Here is a 23,070-nt window from a genome sequence, read left to right as displayed (position 1 = left end):
GCAAAGTGTATTCCTGCATTCTGACATACAACCATGACAACCGTCTGCACCCTCTTGCTCCAGAAACGGCACCTAACTCTCCACCCCCCCCCCCCCCCCCACCCCACCCCTTCGCTTTCAACAGTGTGGCGTTCGAGGCTACCAAATCGTCCAGCACCCATATATGCCAGGCAGGTAAACAAAAACTGCTGGTGGTTCTTTGGACCTAGGCCCCATAACACTTTCAGTTTGAAAGGGTACCCCTGAACTTCGACTACAAGTGCCTGTTTGCAGTATATGTTTTTCCTCCCATAGGATAACATTACAGCGTTAAAAGCTCATGCCTCAAAGTTTTTAAACAAAAAAAAACGTTATTGACTCTACATATCAAAGAGTAAACCAGAAGACATTATATCGTAAGCGTACATGTCATCATATAAACGTCTACAAGAATAACAATATAGTCTGATAGCAAAGTAGTGCTCATATACAGAACTGAGCAGCAGTTAACATTAAACAAGTGTAGATAGCTCTATTTTTAGATTTCTTTGCAGGCAGTAATCTATACAATCCAACCTGTGTGGGCTACTTAATATTATACAAGTGAGAAATATAGCAATCCCTGGTGATTGCGTCTCTTTTTTTTTAAACTAACTACCTCTATGCCTGCTCCCCACCCCCCTACAACTCAGCCAAAGTATCACACCTCCAGGGTGTCCACAGTAATTCCGCATGTCCATAAAAATCCAAAGCTTCCCACAGTAACAGTAAATTACTTTGTATAATAAAGACCTATTACAGGCCATTCTGTTTCCAGCGGTACATTGAAAGGCTTGAGGGGGTAAATATGTATTCTGTTAGCACATTTGCATATCAACAGCAACAAATTCTTCTAACAACATATTCCAGGCCATAGAAATTGGCTTTTTACGCAGTCCCCTATGCTCTTCTCTCTGTAGCTCAACACCCTCTGCCCTATCTTACCATTTCATTGTGCCATTCCTCTAACAATGGTGTTTTAGCGGTCTTCCACCGCATGGTAATGTTTTGTTTAGCTAGTAAAAGGGCAAGATTAGCAAATTTATTAACTGGGTTTCCCTTCTTCCCTTTTGTACCCAACCATAGTAGGCAGTACTCCATCAAGTCATTGGTCCGCACCGGGGCACTATCCTTCAGTAGCTTACTTACGGACACCCAGTAGTGCCTTAATCTCGAGCAACTCCACAGCATATGTATTCGACCCGTCAACAATTTGAACAGCTGTGTTGGGACCATTATGGGCAAGTTAGTGAAATAATATAACAACCTAGGGAGCATCACCATTTTGGCGATAGCCACCCTACCCGCCACCAATATGGACAGGGAAGTCCGGAATTTTATTTGGGGTTTGAGCGCGTTTATAGTACGGTTTAAGTTATCATCCAGCATGTCTATCGTGTTCCTTATATATCTGGATTCCTAGATATCTGAAGGTATCCGGTGCTATTTGAAACTTCCACTGCCCAAAACATAAAGAACCGCTAGATGTGTTGTCAGTGAAAAATAGACATAGGACTTGTTTTCATTGATCGAGAGACCTGATAGTCTCTGGAACGTATCTAAGGTAGAGGGTATGGGTTCAGAATCCTCATCCAAGTTTTTTGAAATATATTATAAGGTCATCCGCATATGCAGAGACGATGTGTACGGAGTCCCATCACAATTCCCTTGTGTCCCGTCATGTTCCGCAGTTTATGCACGAGAGGCTCCAAAGCTAAAATAAATAATGACGAAAGCTGACAGCCTTGTCTGGTACCCCGAACAACACTGTACTGCTGTGAGATGTGCTGTCCCGTACGTGCTTGCGCTGTGTGTTTCAAATACAGCAGTCGCACCCACTTCGTGTATGCTTTGGTATGCCAAACCTGGAAAGAGTATAACCCATATAATGCCAGTGTAGGGAGTCAAAAGCTTGTCGTAGACCAAGCAAAATGCATCCCCTTGCCTGGTCTGTTGCCAGCGTACGTCATGATTTGGTGTAACCTCCTAATATTAAGCGCCGTGCTTCTGCCCGGCACAAATCCGCATTGATCAGTGTGCATCAACTGCGGTATATACTGGCATAGTCTGTTAGCCAACAGTTTACTCAGTATTTTATAGTCCGTGTTGAGAAGCGAAAGTGTCCTATATCCCGCCATGTCCACACCATCACGGCTTGGCTTCAGGACCGAGATCAGTCGCCTGCATTGTTGTAAGGGGGAGCGCACCAGTATCCAACGATATCTGATACAGCCGTTGTAAGTGAGGTACCAGCAAGTCAGAGTAGGCTGCATAAAATTCAATAGGCAGACTATCCGTCCCTGGTGCTTTATTACGAGGCACATCTTTGATCGCCGGCCTTATTTCCATGCTAGTCACCGGCAGTTAAGTTCCTCTTTGTGGGTTCTCACGCCTCAAAAAACGTTATTTGGCAATTTTACTGTTTTGTTAAGTCCATAAGTCCAAAAGTGCTTACCTGATTCCAATGAACTTGGTGTCTAAAATTATATAAAAAAAATGTTATTTTTCTAAATTGGACTTGGATTTCTTCTTCAGTGCGTCTCGTTTATTGACTCTGTGTGTACAACAAATTCTTAACACTCCTCTATGATAAACCTAAGCTGCTAGACTACACTACCATAAATAGAGCACTTGGGGTTATTTTAGTAACCCTTGTAAACAAATAAGGGTTGTCCGGACTTTTTGCGTGGTGTGCCCTTACATTGGCACTAGCACATAGAAAGCCAGCTTCCTACACCCCTTCACCCATGCCACCCACTTACGACCAGCTGACGAAGGGCCATCTCTTGGTCTGTCAGGAAGTGTTGGCTCTCTTGGCCAAGGGAGCCATCAAGTGCTGGCATCAGAAGTAGGTCGTTGCAAGATGGCCGCGGGCGAGTTGAGCTGAGCAGTCGCTACTGACCCCCTCTCCTGGTAGCAAACCGGATGATGATGATGCACTGGCTAACATAATCGGACCCTGATGGCATTTCTCTATACTTGGTACAAAGATTCGCATTTTTATTCTCATTCACACTCTCCGGCCCAGGTTCTGACCGAAGCGCCAAACCTATCGGAATTGACTCGATTAAGGGTGAGCTTTGCGAGGCTCCGGAGTGCGTGCTGGAGGTACTGCTTAAAGTTAAAACTACGGAAGATTCACTTTGTCAACATGCCTCCTCGGATCGCCAAAGCGGACAAGGCGAGAGAGAAAACAAAAGATCAGATACCTTTCCCAAAAGATGCAGCGGGGGAAACGGCACATATCAGAGAGCTAGGGGCTACTCGGAAGACATTGCCCTCACAGCGTTCAAAGAAAACTGACTTAAAAAAAACTGAGTTATCTGATAAGATTATCCCGTCCGAATCTGGCGGCTTGCTAGATACAAAGTTGCAGAGGACAGGAAGATACGACGAGGGGATAGGAAGCTTCGGTGAATCAGGGAATATTAAGTCTAAAGACAGAGAGACTTCCCTCCGGCAACCTACCTTGTCTGAAATATTCGCCGGCCAGTCTGCTGCACCAGGGATACAATCGCTAAACGAATCCAACAGACTCAAACACAGCGGCGATCTTGGCGAGCTCGGGAGCGTCCTCGAGGACGCTGGAGGCGCGTCAGGTACGGACGCCCCAGTTGCCCAGCAACAGCAGCTCAGTAATTCTGACGGAGTGCAGGAGCAGTCAGTTACTCGCACAGAGTCTGCCTCTACGCCTGCCTCTGCCTCTGCCTCTGCTCTGGCAAGAGCATTCCCCCCGAACATCGAGGCCTCACAGGCGGGTAAAGCTACTCTGGGGGAGACACGGAGTGCACGGAGTGCAGATGAGGAAATGATGGAGGCAATTACTATACTCGAAACAGAGGTGAGAGAATCTAAGACTACTAATCCCTTTGAGGGCCCTTTGAAGTCCATGAAGGTGCCGCTGCCCATCGGCGGAAACTCTTTGTGCCTCACACCAGAGGCACGGCTGCTAGATTGCAAGGGGCTGGTATCGTTGAAGGGAAAAGGCGATGCGGGGTCGGGGGATGGCGAGAGGTTTTTTTCCCTTAACGAAGATTCGGACTCACACTCAGTCTTGCCGAGTGAAGACCTCACAGAGGAGGATGAGGAAGACGAAGGTGTCGATCCTGAAGAGGTCTCAGTATCTGACTCCAGCTCCTCCGGGGGCGATACTGGCCAGAACGTGGGTAACGAGTCAACTACAAGGAAGAGGCAAGTCAAGTTAAAAGCAAATACCCAGCGCCCTGGCTCGATGGGGGGGGCCGAGAGAGGATTGCTGTGGGATCATTCAGGAGCTTCTCAGGCAGGACAGGAGGATGATGGCAATGAACCTGTGAATCATAATGCTCCTTTTGACACCCTGTTTAATATGTTAAAACAAATACAAATAGAAGCTAGAGTCGTTAGCCGCAAGGCGAGGCAAGACGCAAAAAAGATCCAGTCTTCGCTAAGGAAGACTAATAAGCTGTATAGCGAGCTGGTTGGTAGAGTTACGGAGGTGGAGGAGCGTACGAGCAAGCTTGAAGATGACTGTAGCAGTTGGCTGACTTTTAAAACAGTTCAGGAGAAAGCGACAGAGGATATGCATTGGAAAATGGAGGATTTTGAGAATCGCCAAAGGCGAAACAATGTCAGAATTCTGGGGGCGGCTGAAGGGATCGAAGGTCAAGACATATTGCGATTTGTGGTGAATCTACTTAGAGGGGCGTTTCCGGAGTCTCAGTGGCAGTGGGACAGAGAGGTCCAGAGGGCACACAGGTTTCCTCTTATGCCAAAAAAGGGGTATGCGGCAGATGGCGGAGGAAAGTCGGGTCACCCAAGAGCTATTTTAGTTTATTTAGGCAATTTTCTTCTTAGACAGGAAGTTATTGAAAAGGCAAGCCCTAATAATAAGAGATCCTTTGACGGCGTCACATTTTTTGCTAGGCCCGATTTCTGCCACGTGACGGTTGAACGGAGATGGAGGCTGAGGCAGTTGATCCCAAATTTCCAGGCGTTACATTCAGAAGCTTATTTATTGTTCCCGGCCAAGCTGAAAGTAATTACTCAAGGCAGAGTCAGGATGTTCTTTTCTGAGGTCAAAGCCCAGCAATTCTTGGACGAATTGAAAAAATAGGGTACATAATATTTTTACTGGACTTGATGGTTCACTATCCACAGTCTCAGGGGGGTATTAGTTAGCTAGAACTAGCACTAGTTTAGAGCCGGAGAGGGGAGAGGGGTACGACTACAGCCGCTCAGAAACGGCTACATATAGGTCCTCAGACCTATTTGCCTGTTTGGGGGAGGGCGGGTGGGTGGGGGGGAAGGGAGGGGAGGGGGGCTGGGGGGGGGGGGGAGTACTTTTGGGGTGAAAATTTGTATTTTTGCTGGTTTGATAATGCACATCTTTTCGCACAGATATCTTTTTATGCTTTCCATATTTTTGTGGGTAACAGGGTACACACAAAGTGGGTGTAGGAGACAGTATCATGGAGTGATAGCTCGATGTATGTATTGGTTGCTGATAGTATGGCGGTTTAGGAGTAGGAATTTCAGCAACCTCCTGTAATGCCCTGCAGGATTGCTTCAATAAATGTCTGTGGCCTGAATAATCCTGTGAAAAGAATGAAAGTGGCAGGGTTGCTGAGTTCTTTGCAGCTGGACTTGGTTTGTCTTCAGGAAACCCACATTGAAGTTATACAGCTTTATCTGTTAAAGCAGCTGGGGTATGAAGTACTAGCAGCAAGTAAGCAAGGGACTAGAACAAGGGGCGTAGCAATATTAGGAAGAAAAAGGGATTTGGTGGTGCATCGGAAGAAAGAGGACCTATGGGGCAGGTGGGTGATAGCAGAGCTGAGCTTCAAAGGGATACGGATGACTTTAGCCACAGTATATGGTTCTACGGAAGATGACCCCGATGTCTGGCAGTTTCTGGACACCGAACTCGCACAGTGGCCAGAACCAGCTATATGCTGTGGGGATTTTAATATCCATGCTCCAAATAGCTCTTTTCTAGAACCCGGGGGACGATATTTAGGGAGAAAGAGGAAATCTTTTAAAGCCCTATCTAACATGGTTCTACACAACTCCCTTACTGATCCATGGATAAAGCTGCATCCCTTTAAAGATGGAAGCACCTTTTTTTCGGCCCCGCATAAAGTATTGGTCAGGCTGGATTACTTTCTAGTTTCTAATTCCCTAATCACTCAGGTAAAAATTGAGAAACAACCTAGAATTATTTCAGACCACAGCCCCCTAGTTTTAACATTAAATACTACACAGATAAGCGTTACAAAAGCTCAGTGGACCTTTGAGCGTATACTGCTAAGGGATGACGCTTACCAGAAACGAATAGAATCATGGATTAAGCTCTACTGGGAGATTAATAGAGATACTGCCCCTCCTGGCGTGGTCTGGGATTGCTTTAAGGCCGGGGTCAGAGGAGAAACATTGAGCTATGTGCTGGCCAAACGGAAAATAGAAAGAAGATATCTGGAGGATATAAGGGCTAGACTATCGACAGCGGAGGATAATCTTGCTAGAGCTATAATACAGGGGCTTCCTTTAGAGACCTATTTAGCTAGGATTACGATCCTTAAATGGGACGCCACTGAAGGCATTAGTTCAAAAGCCGCGGAAAAGTACTTAGCGCATAAACAAGACTCATACGAGCTGAGTGAAAGAGTTGGTCACATCCTCGCTGTTAGAACTAGACAGCGCATAGCTATGGCCGACATTAAGGAAATCCAAGATAGTCAGGGCAATTTAGTCACTGATCCCGACCTTGTTAGGGAGGAGTTTCGAAAGTTCTATGCTAATCTATACACTGGGGAAGAGGGGAGTACATCAGTAGTGATGGAAATGGATCGGTATCTTAGGGACATTACAGCTCCTCTCTTGTCACCACAAGACAGAGATGAGCTTGATGCTCCATTTCATCTAGAGGAACTCAAGGGTGCTTTGGACGGCCTGCCCTCGGGAAAAGCCGCCGGGCCAGACCAAATCCCGGTTGAATTTTATAAATTGTTTCAGGATATTATAGCGGTGGATATGCTTAATGTTATGATCCATACACAGCGGGGGGGGCTACCCCCAGAGTCCTGGGGAATGGCAGATATTATTGTTATTCCTAAAAAGGGGAAACCCCCAACACTCCCTGGATCATACAGGCCCATTACACTCATGAACTCCGATATAAAAATGTATTCTAAAATGCTGGCGACGAGGCTCGGAGGAAACATAGAACAGCTTGTAAGCTCCTCGCAGCACGGTTTCATACCAGGAAAGGGAACCACCCTGCATGTCAGGACGGCCATAACAATGTTTGACGCCGCAGGGTCCTTGGGTGACCCTTTCGCAGCACTATTCTTAGATGCCGAGAAGGCCTTCGATAGGGTCGCCTGGGGATTTTTGTGGGCGGTTCTGAAATGGTGTGGTATTGGAGACGGTTTTATAACTGCTATTCAAGCTTTGTACGTAGGTCCAACAGCCAAAATTAGAGTAAATAAGGGTCATTCAGATACAGTGGTTATCTCTAGGGGTACGAGACAGGGATGTCCTTCATCTCCCCTGCTCTTCGCACTATTTCTCGAGCCTTTTTTACGTAGGTTGGAGAGAAACAATAATATCCCCCCAATGGTTTTAAATGGCCGGGTAATCAAAATCTTGGCATACGCAGATGACGTTGCCATACTCACCCCGAATCCGGATTTAGCTATTGGCGAGGTAGAAATGGAAGCTGGTATATTTGGGCAATTTTCGGGCTATAGGTTGAACAGGTCTAAAACCCAGATAGTTAAGAATAGATATGTTCTTTGTACTGACACTAGAGTTGCCCTTTCCGCTAGTTATCTGGGGATAGTAATAACCCCAAACTTGGATACTCTCGTTGAGTTAAATATAAGCCCTTTGGTTGAGAAAGTAAAAGTAGATTTAGAGAGAATTAATAATCTACATCTCTCGTTAGTTGGATGCACTAATGTACTTAGAATGAGTATTTTACCAAAATTTTTATACTTATTCAGAGCAATTCCGCTAATTTTTGTAACTAAGTGGTTCAATGTCCTGGAAGGTATACTTAACAAATTTATATGGTCCCATGGGAAAACTCGTAGGGCTTACAGATTTATGACTCTACCGAGAGATAGAGGCGGATGGGGAGCCCCGGATTTCAGACTATATTATTTAGCATCTGCTCTTCAATATATGCAGGGGTTAATTGGAGGAGTGGGACATCTTCAGAAAGCTATTTCATCATCTACAGATATATATGCAATTTTATTAGGACAAGAGACAGAAAATTGCTTCTTATATTATACTGACCTTGCGTACTTTAGAGAGAAACAGTTTAGGACTCTTAATGCAGCGATACATGTCTGGAAGGTTTTTCAGAAGCGGATGGGACTTGGTCGGTTTAATAGATATGTCAGATTATATAATAATAAGATGTTTCCCTCAGAAATCTTTTCAGATTCAGTTATGGCCTCATGGAATCAAAAAGGAATCGTACAAATTGGGGATCTAAGAGATTCTGAGCGAGTGGCACAGTTTGAAGTTCTTGTAAATAAGTATGATTTGTCTAGGAAAGATTTTTTTAAATACTTACAGGTCAGAAGTTTTCTTGGAGACAAACGCGGTGGTATAGCAGGATATAATGCCAATGACTTTATGGAGATATTAGTTAGCGGGGGTCTACATACAATCAGGTCAGCGTATGCTTTATTAAGTAAAACTAAAGTAGATGACTTGGATAAACATAGTCGTAAGTGGGCTGAGAAACTTGGGGGAGAAACGGAGGACTTTCAGGAGTCGCTTGAATTGGGCTGTACTATCCTGCGCTCTGCTCCTTTGCAATCTCAACATTACAAAACTCTATTTTCGCTTTACCATACACCTGCTAGAATCGCCAAATGGGGGGGCAGTGCTGGGATAAATTGCCCTCGCTGCAACGCACCTGAGGCTGATATAATTCATATGTTTGCTACCTGCCCCCAACTGCACACCCTTCTTCGTGATATAGAGAATTTCCTGGATAGGGCATTTGGGATACGGTTAGTTCTCTCTCCCGGTTGGATTCTGCTTGGAATAGGCCATGATGGAATAAGTGAAGAAGTTAAGGAGTTTGTCTTTATGACAATGGCGGTATTCAGATTAATTATAGCTAGGGCCTGGCTAGATAAAACTCCTCCCTTAATGCAGGTATGGCTAGCAAAACTTATCGCGACATATAATCTGGAAAAACCTATATATGCAAAAAAGGGGAGAGCAGGGAAGGCTCTGGGTAAAAGAATTTGGGAACCGCTAGCAAGATGGAGAGAGGGGATAGGGTAAAATCGTAGTATGTAAGCCACCGCTTGGTTAAGATTTGGTAAGCTGAATTATATTTGCTCTTGTATTTGATGTACTATTGTTTATCCGCATATATTATGTATAAAATGTGCACTGTTTATTGAGAAAATATTAAAAAGAATTTAAAAAAAAAAAAAAAAAGAAGTAGGTCGTTGTTGCTATTCCCGCTACTTCTGGTGTCAAAAAGAATGGAGGTCTTCATCCTGTCATAATTCTGTGCTTTCTCAATCTTTTTTTAATGAAACATTTTCACACTCGCTCAAGTTCTGTCTGCCTAGGACCCAGGTAGTAGCATTGGACTTGCAGGATGCATATTTCCACAACCCCATCTGCCTTCCCACGTGTGTTACCTGTGGTTCAGGATGAGCCAGGCGCACTTTCAGTTTGCCGTTCACGTGCCTCATGGGTGTTAACAAAGTTATACCGGTGGTTGCAGCACATCTCCAGAGTTCAGGGGTTCCATTCTTCCCCTACCCACAATGTGGATGTTGTTGCAGTGGGCGCAACTCTCCTTACCATAGGTTCTGTATTCAAGAAGCTATATCTAAGTTTGAAGATCTTTGATTTGATGATATGAAGCAGGTACCTTAGCTTATTTGTTACTGTTGCTCTGTCCTCCAGTTTCCTTTGATCTGTTCTATGGATACCAACATTCAGGACATATCTGGAGCTCCTGGTGGATTGGTGGGCATGCTTGGCTCTCCTGAGTGTGCAGGAATATCCCAATGAAGAACCTCATGTTGTACTTGTCGAGTACTGGTTTGTTCACGGCTGCTTGTGTGTAGTCCTGGGTTTCCCCATGTTGGGGAGAGGAACTTCAGGTGGTCACATTCAGTTTTAATGATCTACCACCCCCCAGGTATATCACAAGTCACATCATTGTAGCGGTATATCTGAAAGACTCCTTAGTTATAGATTCCTTACCTTAGAATTACCCCAGGCGTCAGACTGGATCTGGAAAGTTTTTTCGTCAGCAGTACCTCTGCGCGTTGGAAGGTGGCGTCGGTCGGCTCCGCGTCAGTCGTTGGCGTCGTGTCACCAGGATGACGTCGCGGCAGCTACTTAGACACCCTCCTTGTGCGCTGACGTCAGTTCTTTCTTTTTACGCGCCAGCCAGTGCAGATCCGGGAAGAGCGGTACCTCTAGTCACTTTGTGACTGATTTTTCTCGACTTTTGTCGACTTCTTTTTGGAGTCTTCGACTCCTGGTGCACGAGGGATGCTCGGCTTCAAGGCATGCGGGTCCTGTGGCCAACTGATGTCGGTGACGTATCCGCACCGTGTGTGCCTCTTTTGCCTGGAGCGCAATCACGACCCCAAGTCGTGCTCCGACTGCCGGTCGATGGCGCTGAAGGCTTTGCGGGAGCGGTTCCAAAAGCTGCTTGAGCGCCGGCAGTCGGCTCCGCCAGGTTCGAGGTCCCGGTCGCGAGGGAGGTTAAGGGACCGGTCGCGGAGCCACCAACACCGTTCGTCCAATTCATCGAAGACTTCGCACTTGGGGTCGGGTAAGTCGAAGCATAAGAAGTTGAAGAAGCATCATCGCTCTTCGACTCCTCATCGTTCAGCCGACCCGACGAGGGATGCGGGTGGTGCCCCTCCCGCAGCTCAGCGTGTGGAGCACAAAGATTCGACTTGGCGTTTCCCTCCTTCTCCAGGACCCAGAGCGACTCCCACCCAGCTTCGTACGTTCTACAAGGCAATGCATGCAACTTTGGGCAGTCCGGCCGGCGCGCCTTAGAGCCCAGCGGAACCGGTTGAGGGGTGCCTAGGCCTTCTCCGCCAGCGGCTCCAGCTACGGCGCCGTAGGCCCCCCTTGGATCCGTGGGGCCGGTGGAGGTGTAATGAGGTCAACCGGCGCAGTTTCCTCCGGCACCATTACCGCATTCAACGCCGGTCTGCCCCACGGCCGTCGTCGACCCCGGCCTCCATCCCGACGTGGATCCGGAGCCGGACTGACGTCGCCCAACACCTGATCCGGCGCCGAGAGAGGGGTTTTTGTGTCCCTGATCACTCTTGGGGTCCTTTTTGAGCCAGATTGGCACCCAGAGGCTGAGTAAGAAGACTGGGAGGGGTCAGAAGACCCTTTAGCTGATCAGCTGCAATATGAGCAGGACTGGAGAGAGGAATTGGGGGATGCCAGTGGTCTGGACACCTCCCCTGACCTTGGCATGTTGTCTCCTCCTACCGTGGCTACGGAGGAGGGAGCTTAGCACGCAGTGGTGTTGCGTAGGGCAGCCGAGGCTCTCAACCTTGAACTCCCTACCGTGGCAGTCAGGACCAACCTCCGGAAAGAGGTGCTTCAGCCGGCGGCTAGCTCTTTGGAGCCTCTGCTTCTGTCAACGAGGCCCTTACTGATGTCCTTTTGGGTACTTGGTCCAAACCTGACACGGGGGCTCCCATGGCTAGGATGATTGCCCGTCGCCACTGCCCGGCTCCGGGCGACCCCACTGTCCAGGCCACCAACCCCCCCCCCCCCTCCCCCCGCTCCCCCTTCTGCAGCAGCCTCCAAACCTTCTTAGTCCGACCTTTCAGGCCCATCAAACGCCAGTGGGCGGCAGGATTCACCATCACCTGCCCCACTGGCGCACCATCACATCAGACAGGTGGGTTTTGCAGATAGTCTGAAGGGGCTACTCCTTCCCCTTCGAGTCTACCGCTCCAGCTATGCCACCGCAATACCACAGCATGTCGGAGGATCACCTGGCTCTTCTCCAGCAGGAAGTTACGGCTCTTGGCCAAGGGAGCCATCAAGCACGTTCCTGTCCCAGAAGTAGGGCATGGTGGTTGTTCCCAGGAGTTTCTGGTTCCCAAGAAGAACAAGGGCCTGTGTCCTATCTTGGATCTCCGGAACGTCAACCGCTTCCTCCGGAAGGAGAAGTTCAAGATGTTGACGCTTGCTCAGGTCTTGTCTGCCCTCGACCCGCAAAACTGGATGGTAGTGTTGGACGTGCAGGACGCTTCTTTTCACATCCCCATCCTGCTGGCCTACTGGCGTTACCTGTTGTTCACGGTAGGCCACGAGCATTTTCAGTTTACCGTGCTCCCATTTGGCCTTACTAGCGCGCCCCTCGGCTGTTCACGAAAGTGATGGCGGTGGTTGCAGCTCATCTTCAGTCTTCCCCTATCTCGACGACTGGTTGTTGAAGGCGGGCTCGAAGCAGACGTCTCCCACCTCCAAACTACGGCAGACCTCCTGCATTCGTTGGGGTTCTCCATCAAAGTGCCGAAGTCACACCTGACTCCCTCTCAGAAGCTCCTTTTCATTGGAGCGGTTCTGGACACTGCGCCGTTTCGGGTCTATCCTTCCGAACAGCGAGTTCGGGATATTCGGGCTATGATTCCGATCTTTCAGCCTCTATCCCGGGTTTCGGTCAGAATGACCCTACGGCTGCTGAGCCTCATGGCCTCCTGCATCCTGCATTGTCGATCATGCCAGATGGCATATGCAGGCTCTGCAGTGGGACCTGAAGTTCCAGTGGCCGCAGCATCTGGAAAATCTGTCTGACTGCGTTCAGATCTCGGAGGGCACTGCTCGACAACTACAGTGGTGGCTCACGAACCAGGATGATTGGGTCAGCGGCAGGTCCCTCTCCCTTCCCTAACCAGAACCACACAGTGGTGACGGAGGCATCCCTTCTGGGATAGGCGGCCACATGGGAGAGGCGGAGATCAGAGGCCTCTGGTCTCTGGCGGAGTCTGAGCTCCATATCAATTATCTGGAGCTCCAGGCGATCCGTCTTGCACTCAAGGCGTTCCTTCCCTCTGTCCGGGTAAGAGTAGTACAGGTGTTCATGGACAACACCTCCGCCATGGGGTACTGCAACAAACCGGGCGGTGTGGGGTCGTGGACCCAATGTTTAGAGGCCCTCTGCCTCTGAACATAGCTGGAACTTCAGGGCGCATCCCTGGTGGTTCAACACCTGGCAGATTCACTGAACGCCAGGGCCGACGAACTCAGCCGCAGGTGCATGATGGATCACGAATGGCGTCTTTACTCGGAGGTGGTGCAAGGTCTCTGTCGACAGTGGTGAGAGCCTTGGTTAGATCTATTCTCCACCAAAGAGAACGCGCAATGTCAGCTATTCTGCACATTGGAATTTCCAAGGTGGCACTCGCTAGGCGACGCTTTTTGTCACAAGTGGAGTTGCTGTCTGTTGTACGTCTTTCAGCCTATACCACTTCTGCCCAGAGTGCTGAAGAAGATCAGGCGCGACCGGGTCCAAGTCATTCTTGTGGCTCCGGATTGGGCACAAAGAGTTTGGTATCCCAAGCTGCTCAACATGGCCATCGATCCTCCTACCCGTCTGCTTCTTCGGGAGGATCTTCTGTTGGAGCAACAGGGGATGGTCCTCCACCCGAACTGGTCCTGCCTCCACCTCCTTACGTGGAGATTGAGCGGCGGCAGTTGACGTCTTCGACCTGCCTCCCGAAGTCTGTTATGTCATTCTGGCAGCCGGGCGCCCCTCCAATAAGATGGCATACGCCTGCCGGTGAAACAAATTTGTGGCATGGTGCACAGCAAAGGCTGTAGATCCCCTCTCTGTCCCTGTTTCTGGGGTTGTCTCGTTCCTTCTTTCTTTGGCCCAGCGGGGCTGTGCTCTGGGCACTATCAAGGGCTATCTCTCTGCCATCTCTTCCTTCCTTCGGCTTCCAGATGAGCCTTCTCTTTTCAAGTCGCCAATTGTAAATCGTTTCTTAAAAGGCATAACTCATCTCTTTCCTCTCATTCCGTTCATTATGCCTCAGTGAGATTTGAATCTAGTCTTGACTTATTTAATGTGTTCTCGCTTTGAGCCGCTTCACAACTGTTCTTTGAGACTTTTAACACTAAAGACTGCATTCCTGGTTGCCATCACATCTGCCAGAAGAGTGAGTGAGCTCCAGGCTTTCATCTAGACCTCCTTTCCTCTGTCCATCCAAACTCGTCAATCCTTCCTGCCCAAGTTTGTCACTGCCTTTCACATTGGGCAGACCATCACTTTGCCCACATTCTTTCCGCATCCTTTTATCTGGATCGCACCAAACAGTTCCGGGTGTATGACCAGCTCTTTGTTGGTTACGTGGCTGTCTAGAAAGGTCGGGCCGTACACAAGCGGACTATCTCCCGATGGGTCGTCTGGTGTATCAAAACATGCCTTTCTCTCCCAAAGAAGGAGCCTCCAGTGGGGATGCGTGCCCATTCCTCCAGGGTGACGGCAGCCACTACTGCTCTGGGACGAGGCGTTCCTCTGAACGACATCTGTCTGGCGGCTACGTGTGCATCACTGCATATATTCACAAAGCACTACTGCCTGGACAGTCAACTCCGGAGAGACTTCTTCTTTGGCCGTTCTGTTCTCCAGGACTTTCTGGTGTGAACTTGGTTCGCTGGCCCACCTCCGGGGTTGGTATTGCTGGGGTATCTATTCTATGGTAAGGAACCTATAACTAACGTGTTTCTTTCAGATGAACAAGTTACTTGCCTTCGGTAACGATATATCTGTAAGAAACATTAGTTAGTTATAGATTCCTTACCCCCCCCCAGACCCCCCCCCCCCCACCCATCCTCCCCGTTCTGCAAACTGATTTCTAGGGTTAAGGTTATCCTTTCAGGGCCCTAGTTTTGTGCACTAGTGGTCAGTGTCTTGCATGGCTCTGCATTTCTGTCGCGGAAAGTCGTGTACAGAACTGACGTAGCTGCTGCTACGTCATCCCGGCGACACAACGCCAATGATGGATGTGGAGCTGACCGACGCCACCTTCGGACGCTCAGAGGAACTGCTGATGAAAAAAATTTCCGGATCCAGTCCGACGCCTAGGGGTAATTCTAAGGTAAGGAATCTATAACTGTTTCTTACAGATATAACGTTACTGAAGGTAAGTAACTTGTTCTGTACCATCCTACCACATTTCAGTATAAAGGTGCAATAACCGAAACAGCAAATACCAGTCAGTGCCAGTCTGTGGTTCTCTTCCAGACTTTAGTAGTGCGTGCTGCATGTTAGTGCTTCCTCCTTTTCATGTAATGTAGTGGGTTGGGTGAGCTGCATTGACTTACTGTCTGTGCCCAAGTAGTGGAAGGAGTTGGGCTGTGCTTCGGGTGTCCCTGGGCAGCAGTGCACCAGTTTGCACATTCACCTTTTATCTTATTGTGTGGTATAGTCCTATCTTAGATACCAGAGCCATGAGTAGGAACTGTTCACGTTCATCCTGTTCCATACCACTTTCATGGGAACATAAGGAATGATTGGCTTCTATGCACTTAGGTGTGTGGAGGTACATGGGCTGTGCTCTCTGTTGATCTCACTGTCCTCTATCATCACTACAGCTGTAACAGGCCTCAGCTGGATCATCACAAGTGTCAACAGGAGGAAATCACTTAATTGTGCTAGTTGACCTACTTATTTTAATTTTTTTGTAAGTTGTCGACTGGAGACTCGTTTGCATCTCCTGGGAAGGTTATGTTCCATGGCATCAATACATGGTTGGTCTCGACTCTAGTCCCGGTGACCTGCTCGAAGCTTCCCCTTGGTATGAGATAAACTAAATGTATGTGCTGCAACCCCGATTAGGCAATCGGAGGTCTCAGTCACCTTCTCCACTGTAGGCTGAAACCAGATGCCACAACAGTGTGCTGTAGAGACACCTGACAGGACTTTGCTCTTAGTTGTGTTGCTGCCTCCTTTTGTTTTCAGCAAACCAAAAACCCAGCGCTAACTCTTCAAAATGTCAAAGTCAATGATATATGTTTCGATTTTGCAGATGTCCCTGGGGTACAGGGCCCTGCAGTATATGTGGCACTTGACAAATAAAATTTGTTTAAAAAAATAAAATAAAAAAAACAGCGCTAAGCACAATCCCACGCTCGACAGACCTGCTCCTTCTCATAAGTCAGTGGGGACTGGTCCAAGGACACAGGATGGCATCTGTCATCTGCTTACTGTTGGAGGTGAACTCACTGGTTCCCAAGCGAGGGTTGTTTCTTGTCCTAACCCTTTACATCTTCAGCAACACAGGCTAAATGGCTATTTTCCCCACTCAAGGTGATTTGTTTTTCATCTTTGAGGCCTGTTTTTCATTTAAAAATGTGTTTGGGATTGCAGTAGCAGAGTTTAGGTGAAATACATCTTACACCTTCAGTTGCTAGGGCAGGGAACAGCTTACAAACATTTTTGTGACTGCTTACAAGCTTTCCTGTTTGACAAAGGTTTATTCCCCATGCAAGTGAAATATACATGCACAGACAAGTGTTTCTCAAATGTTTGATTACTTTTTAGCGCCAAACTGGGAATTCATCTGTCCTGCACATGCCCCAGCATCTATGTCTATATGCAATCAATTGCACTTGCAGATTATCAGCATTCGTATATCTGAAATGCCAGTGGAAATCCTTTTTCTGCAAGTCAGAAAATTCTGACAGCAAAGTTTTTTCTTATGCATGTACGTTTAACTTGAAACTCGCAAAAACCTATGTGAATCGGGTCATGTGGTGCAGTTTGAAATTGAGTCTAACTTCCACAGAGATGTTTCAAGCTTAAACAAATTGATCAAAGTGAGAGCCTATGGAAGTGCCAAAATGCTTTAATTTTGGTAACTGCATTATTTGGAAAAATTGGAGAGAAAAAACGGAAAGACGAGAATATTGAGGCTTGATAACCTGTAGAGTAAAATCATATGTTTCAAGTTATGTGGTACAAAATGTGAAAAGTTCTAGGTGACCCCCGATAACTCTTTTTACAGTTTATTTGCCAAAAAGTGACCACCCTCAAGAAAATGGAGTTACTAGTTTCCTTCAGTGAGACAAACAACAAGAAAAGATGCATTAAAACTTAACAGAAGCTGAATACACTGAAAAGGGCCCACTGGAAAAGTGAACTTTGTGTAATGCATTAAAATATTGAAAATATTCTTTTCTTGTTCGTAATGACAGTTGAATAAATTAGATTTTATAGTTTTCAGACATGTAGCTGTAATCCACAGTAGGATGCTGTTATAGTTGGCTTGCTATGAGGGTAACACAGAGCTGGGCATAGAATGTGCTGGGAACAACTCAAGACTTAACCAAACCTAAAACAAACATAATGTAAAGGACTGCAGGAGCTGGTTTCTCTTTAATCAAGCTGAAAAGCTTCAGTAAAAAGTTGAAAATATATGTATTGTACATTTCCACCAATGCTTGTTGATTTCCAGACCTACTTCTGCGGATTTTGTCAATTCTTAAACATCCTAGATTTCCTTGCATACTCCACCACCATATTTACTCCTGCAAACAATCTGTCATAGTAGATTTTTCAGATTTCTTCCTTTTTCCCTTGAGGGAGAAATTGGAAAACACCTTTTTATTGTTGTTTTTTTTGCACACTCTATAAATATAGGAATTTCCCTTCCTTTCCCACATTGGGAAGCAGCCTGCAAATCATTTGTGGATGCCCACAAAGCTGTATTTTCCCATCCATCTACTTTCGTCGACACCCTTTATTTGCCCCCAACTGTACTACTGGATTGCTCACAGTAATACGTTCTATAGGTGGATGTAAATCTCCGTAGTTCCTGATTACTCAATCTCAAAGTGTGCAAGCATTTGAATTACTTTTTTGTTCACCTAGCTTCTATGTAGGTCAGCAAAAATGTTTTTGAATGCAGGGTTGTTGTTTACGTTTGAACTAAACGGTAATAATGTATTAAAAGTTGGTTTGGCAATGCTCTCATTTAGTTGTCTGTTTTTGAACACTGTGTTCTGCAAAAATAAATGCTTTCAAACTTTCCCCTTTTGATAAAGCATTGATTCCACATCGTCAGAAAGTCCTGCAAGCATAAAAAGAGTTGCATCGCCAGCCTTAAAAACAGCAGTTTCAGGTGAAGGTAAGCATTTCAGTTGCAGTGCTTTAGTTCACATGTATATTTCTCACGGTGCCCCTGCTCCACATTAATTGCTTGCATAATCATGTTGGTTTCTGCTGTCTCTTCTTTGAGCCCTTGCTGCTGTACAAATTAACCACTCAATGTTAGTGTGGTTTGTGGTGTATGGTGCACATAGTAGCAGACAAAATAACAGCTCAAAAATGATTTATTAATGCATTCCATAATACTAAATTGGTGAACATGGGAGAAGTTGGTTCCACTCCACACCAGTAAGATAAAATGGGAACTTGCCATGGGAGCACACCTCTTTAAGAGCATTGTTGCATATGTGATACCCATCCTGGTACATTCTCAGTACAGGCTGCACAAAGTGCTGTACTAAACAGCTTTGCCAAGCTTTTTCCCGTTCTGCCACTGTGTTATGCTAACTAGAAGTTGGGAGCAGGAGACAAACCTACGCCATAGCAGTAACTGAAACTCCATAAAATAAGGTTGTGTTTTTTCCCCAAAGAGTTGGGTCATGATGTCCCAGGGGCCCCTTGAAACTTGTTTAGCATCACAACAAGAGTTTGAGCCACTAGCAATAGAGGAGTAACCATGCCACCATCTTCAGTTACTTTTTCACGTGCCGCAGCCTTGAACCCCTAAATGCCTGCTATGTTATGGGATTTTCAAATCGAACGTTTATTTATATATTTTTTTTTTTTAACTATCATACCTAATTTCGCATTGCACAGTTTGTGGTGACAAGGGCTGCAGGGTTGTGGTCCGAGTGATGGACACCTATGTTCAGTGTGTGTGGCATCGAGGATTCAATCACAACTTCTTTAGCTAGTGAACCTGCGGCTCTCGTATTGCAAAGGTGGTAAGAGATTAGGGAACCACGTTGTACTGTATGACATTTCCCTCCAAGAAAATGGGCAAGAATAGTGCAGTTGAGTAGTTTGTATGCATCCCATGATACAGGAATCTGACTCTGCCCCTTCTCTCATGCATTATAAGTGTAAGAAGATAGCACTAACCCGATTTCTAAAGTTACAGCTGCTCCTCCTCTTCAAAGAAGCGGTCTCTCTGTACTCTAAATAAGACCAGCAGTAGGGCTGTGAATCCAAGTTGCTTGCCACTCAACTATCTGGAATGCATGTGATTTCCTTCCACTACAACTGTGACATGGAGCCGGTTCTTATTTTATAGGACCTGCAGTTCTTTACTCAAGGGATTTGATGCTTTGTACTAGAACATTCCAAGAAAACACTTCAGAGATGCTGTGTACTCTATCGTGAGTCTGTAGCCGTTCTCCTTTCTCCTCCCTTTCCAGAACACGTTCTGACTTATGACATGGGGCCTGTGTCTGCATGAGCCTCGATAATTATATATTTTTTTAAAGGTTTATTTTGGGATTTTTAACAAACCATGCAGCAGTCGTTGATATGTAAACATCATCTGCACTGCACCTGGTGTCCTAATTCCAACATGCTGCCAAATATAGTATTTCAAGTGACAATGAAGCATGGTAAAAAACATTACTGTCATGACCTGTAGGCAGATTGGGGGGGGGGGGCGTACAGCAGTTCCTCACTCACCCACTACTCTCCCAGTCCGTTCTCAGCTTGTTTCGTTCCACTTTCGTACAGCTCAGTGTCGTGCTGGGCATTCTCTGAATTATCAGGATTGAGGGCAGAATTACAGATTTCCTGCCATTCAGTTAGGTCTGACTGGAGCTTATCATATTTACGATGTAATTTCATATGGATTTCTTGTGCTAAGGCCCACTCCCTCACGTCGCTAAGCCATACTGTTACGTCTGGGCTTCTTTGTCTCACCCAGGTTATGGCCACTCTGCACATAGCCAGGACTATCATCCGCTGCAGCCGTCTGTACGCCATTTTCCGCTTCTTGGGTTTTCGCATAAAGCCCAACAGGCATTGTATTGGCTCTTCACGTAAGGGGAGACCTGTGCTTGCGCCTACCCTTGCCACAACTCAAAGCCAAAACTGTCGCAACTCAGGACATGCCCTTGCCAAGTGCAGGAAATCTGCCACCTCAGTTTCACATCTGGGGCACACGTCTGCGTGGCTTTGCGAGATACGCTTTAGCTCTATCGGTGTAAGGTAGATGCGGTGTAAAAAATTATAATGGATCATCTTGAACCTCACGTTACAAGAAACTGTGTGTAAGCTTGGATAGGACTGTCCAAGTCTTGTCATCCATTTGTTCATTTAGATCCCCCTCCCATGCTGCTCTTGCCCAATCTAGCCTCATGGCTTTGTATGGGAGTCATCTCAACCTGCGCCTGGATCCACATGTAAGCAACAAGTCCAAAGTGTGTGTCGGTTATGGAATGCTGGGTTACTCGGGCCAGGTGATTCCGGCAGTCTCCAAAATCCCCATATAGTATGGGTAATAACCTTGACCTAGGGCGAAGTTGTCACAGGCTTGTTCATAGGTTATAAACGTTTCGCTTGGGTAGAGGTCTGCCATTACGTCCCCCCCTCCATCCTTCTATGCCTGAAAGGACATGTGTGCACTCATGTCTCTTAAGGGGCTAATAGCCATAGGCGGAGCTCTGTGTGAAACGGTGCATGTCTCCGTACCTTTTCCACGTATTGTTGCCATATATTCGCGGTTTTAGCATACTACGTATGGCAGGTCCTCACTGACCCCCTTACCCCCCCCCCCCATCAGCACTACCGGGAGTTATTTGAGTGCACTCGGCCAATAAGGAGTTGTTTTTCCCAGTTGTCTCTTTCGTCCAACCAGTGGGACGCATGCTAAAACTGCGCGGCAAAGTAGTTTAGGTCAAAGCGTGGGGCCTCAAGACCCCCCTTCATCATTTCTGCATGTCAGATTAGTCAACGCTACCCTACTGGGTCTTCCTGTCCATAGTAAGGATACCAGAACAGCGTTCAGTTGTTTGAAGATCCGAGCAGGGATCGGGCAAAGTGAATTGTGGAGCGCTTGGAGGCAGCGAGGCAGCATCCCCATTTTAGATAATGCAAGTCTGCCCATTAATAAAAGTGGCAGTGTATTCCAGAAGGTCACAGGTCCTCAGGGCGTCTGACTGTCCACATTCAGAGCTATTAACTGGGCATTGCTAGTGCTATCCGGATGCCAAGGTACCGGAAATGTGACGGTTCCATTTAATTTTCAGATCTGGGGGACCTACTAAGGGCAGGGGGAAAATCAGGGATTCATGTTGGTTAAGTCTCAGTCCAGACCTACTAAGGGCAGGGGGAAAATCAGGGATTCATGTTGGTTAAGTCTCAGTCCAGAGACCGCTCCAAATGTTGCAGGTGCCTGGGTAAGGCCACCGCGGGGGACGCTACATTAAAAAGGGCATCATCCACGTAAAGGGCGCTCACATAAGTCATGTCTCCCACCCGAAAACTCCACTGCCTCATCTCCACTCGCATCTACACTGCCAGGAGCTTGATGGCCAGGGCGAATAGGAGGGGCCAGAGCGGGCATCCTTGGAGCGTGCCTTGCCCCAAAACCCACTCCTCCAAGCGATCCTTTCCCACCCATACTCGTCGCTCTGTATACAGCATTATAACCCAGTGGGGGAAATGGGGCCCAAACCCTATTGCTTTAAGGACTTCAAGCAGGTAGCTCTAGTCAATTGTATAAAAGGCCTTTGCCAGGTCTATTGACAAGAGTGCAATTTCTTCGTCCCGGTATTTCACTTCCTGCATAGTGTGGGTTAATCGACGCAGGTTCGTGCCAGTATGGCGTTCAGGAATGAAGCCACATTTGTCTTCATGCATAAGGTGCGGCGTATGTGGTCCAAAGCAAGAGGCATGGAGTTTGCACAATATTTTCACGTCCGGATTCGTTATGATAATTGGGCGATAGAAGGAAGGTTCGCAGCTGTCCCCGCCCGGTTTCAGCACCATACAGATTTTGCCTTGTCTCATGAGGGGGGGGGGTGAGGAGGAGTCCTTGATCGAAGACCTCATAAACCTGCAACAGTGCCCGAGTCACAGTGTCAGAGTATGCACGGTAGAACTCAGACGGGAACCCATCTCCGACCAAGTCTCTGTGCGCTCTCTCCACTGCGAACATGTCGGAGAGGTCCTCTGGGCATAGCTTGGTGCGTATCCAAAGCTCCAGTCCTGCCCTTAGATCAACAGCACTCTAATATTGCTATGTCTAGCACGGCCTTCTGCATCCTCAGCCCGATGCTCAAGGGCCCTTGGGCCGTGGACATCTAGGCCAGCTGATGCTTGAGTGAGGCCACCTCTCCTTTTAGACTTGGTATGTCCACTTCACCTGTGGACACTTTGTTGGCCACTTTACGCAGGTCAGCTCTTAGTAGGTTAACATCTATAGATACCACCTCAATTTCCTTCTTTAGTGCGCTCCTGAAGCCCTGGATGGCAACAAGGATCACTGGGCGAGACGGGTTGCCGCTTCTGTTATCGTTGCTCTTCACGCCAGCACCTGTTTGTCTTGTGATGCGCTGCGGGGGAATCGTGGGGTGGTGTATTGTGTTGGAGCCGGTGGAGCAAGCTAACTTGTCCTTATCCATCTCTTGGATGCTGTAGTACTTAATCGCAGGGTTGCAGCTGGATGCACCGTGCAACTTGAGTCTGCAATCCCCTCTAGGCAGCCTCCCCTTTGAAGCGGATCCCACAGCACCACCAATCGTTGTGGTCGGGAGGGAGGCTGTTGGCGCGCAACGCATCCGACTAGGTCTTTCTAGTTATTCTATGTGGCCGCAGGGCCCTGTCCATCACATCCCCGGGGTCTGCAGGGTGGAACCGGTTCAGGGGAGCGTTTACTGCCGGTCCCCACGGACATCTCCTCAAGCTGCTTTTTCCCCAGGCTGATGGGAGGGGTGGGAATGGCCCTACAAAGTCAGACAGAGGCAATTCGGTCTTCTTTTCCCCCTCTTGCCCAGCGC

At 47.4% G+C, this 23,070-nt stretch overlaps 1 protein-coding gene across 6 annotated transcripts in view; it reads left to right on the top strand.

Annotated features, from left to right (window-relative positions):
* Positions 1-23,070, top strand: part of ITSN1 (intersectin 1) — a 1,732,490-nt gene that overhangs the window by 1,049,202 nt on the left and 660,218 nt on the right. For all 6 annotated transcript variants that reach the window (XM_085621357.1, XM_085621360.1, XM_085621358.1 and 3 more), the window contains one exon: positions 18,085-18,167. In XM_085621357.1, the coding sequence (XP_085477483.1) occupies positions 18,085-18,167 (83 nt within the window). The remainder of the gene's footprint in view (positions 1-18,084; positions 18,168-23,070) is intronic.

Source organism: Triturus cristatus, chromosome 8, assembly GCF_964204655.1.
Source record: "Triturus cristatus chromosome 8, aTriCri1.1, whole genome shotgun sequence".
In the NCBI taxonomy this organism is placed as follows: Eukaryota; Metazoa; Chordata; class Amphibia; order Caudata; family Salamandridae; genus Triturus; species Triturus cristatus.
The sequence above is the reverse complement of the archived record's forward strand: the minus strand, read 5'-3'. Positions and strand labels throughout refer to the sequence as shown.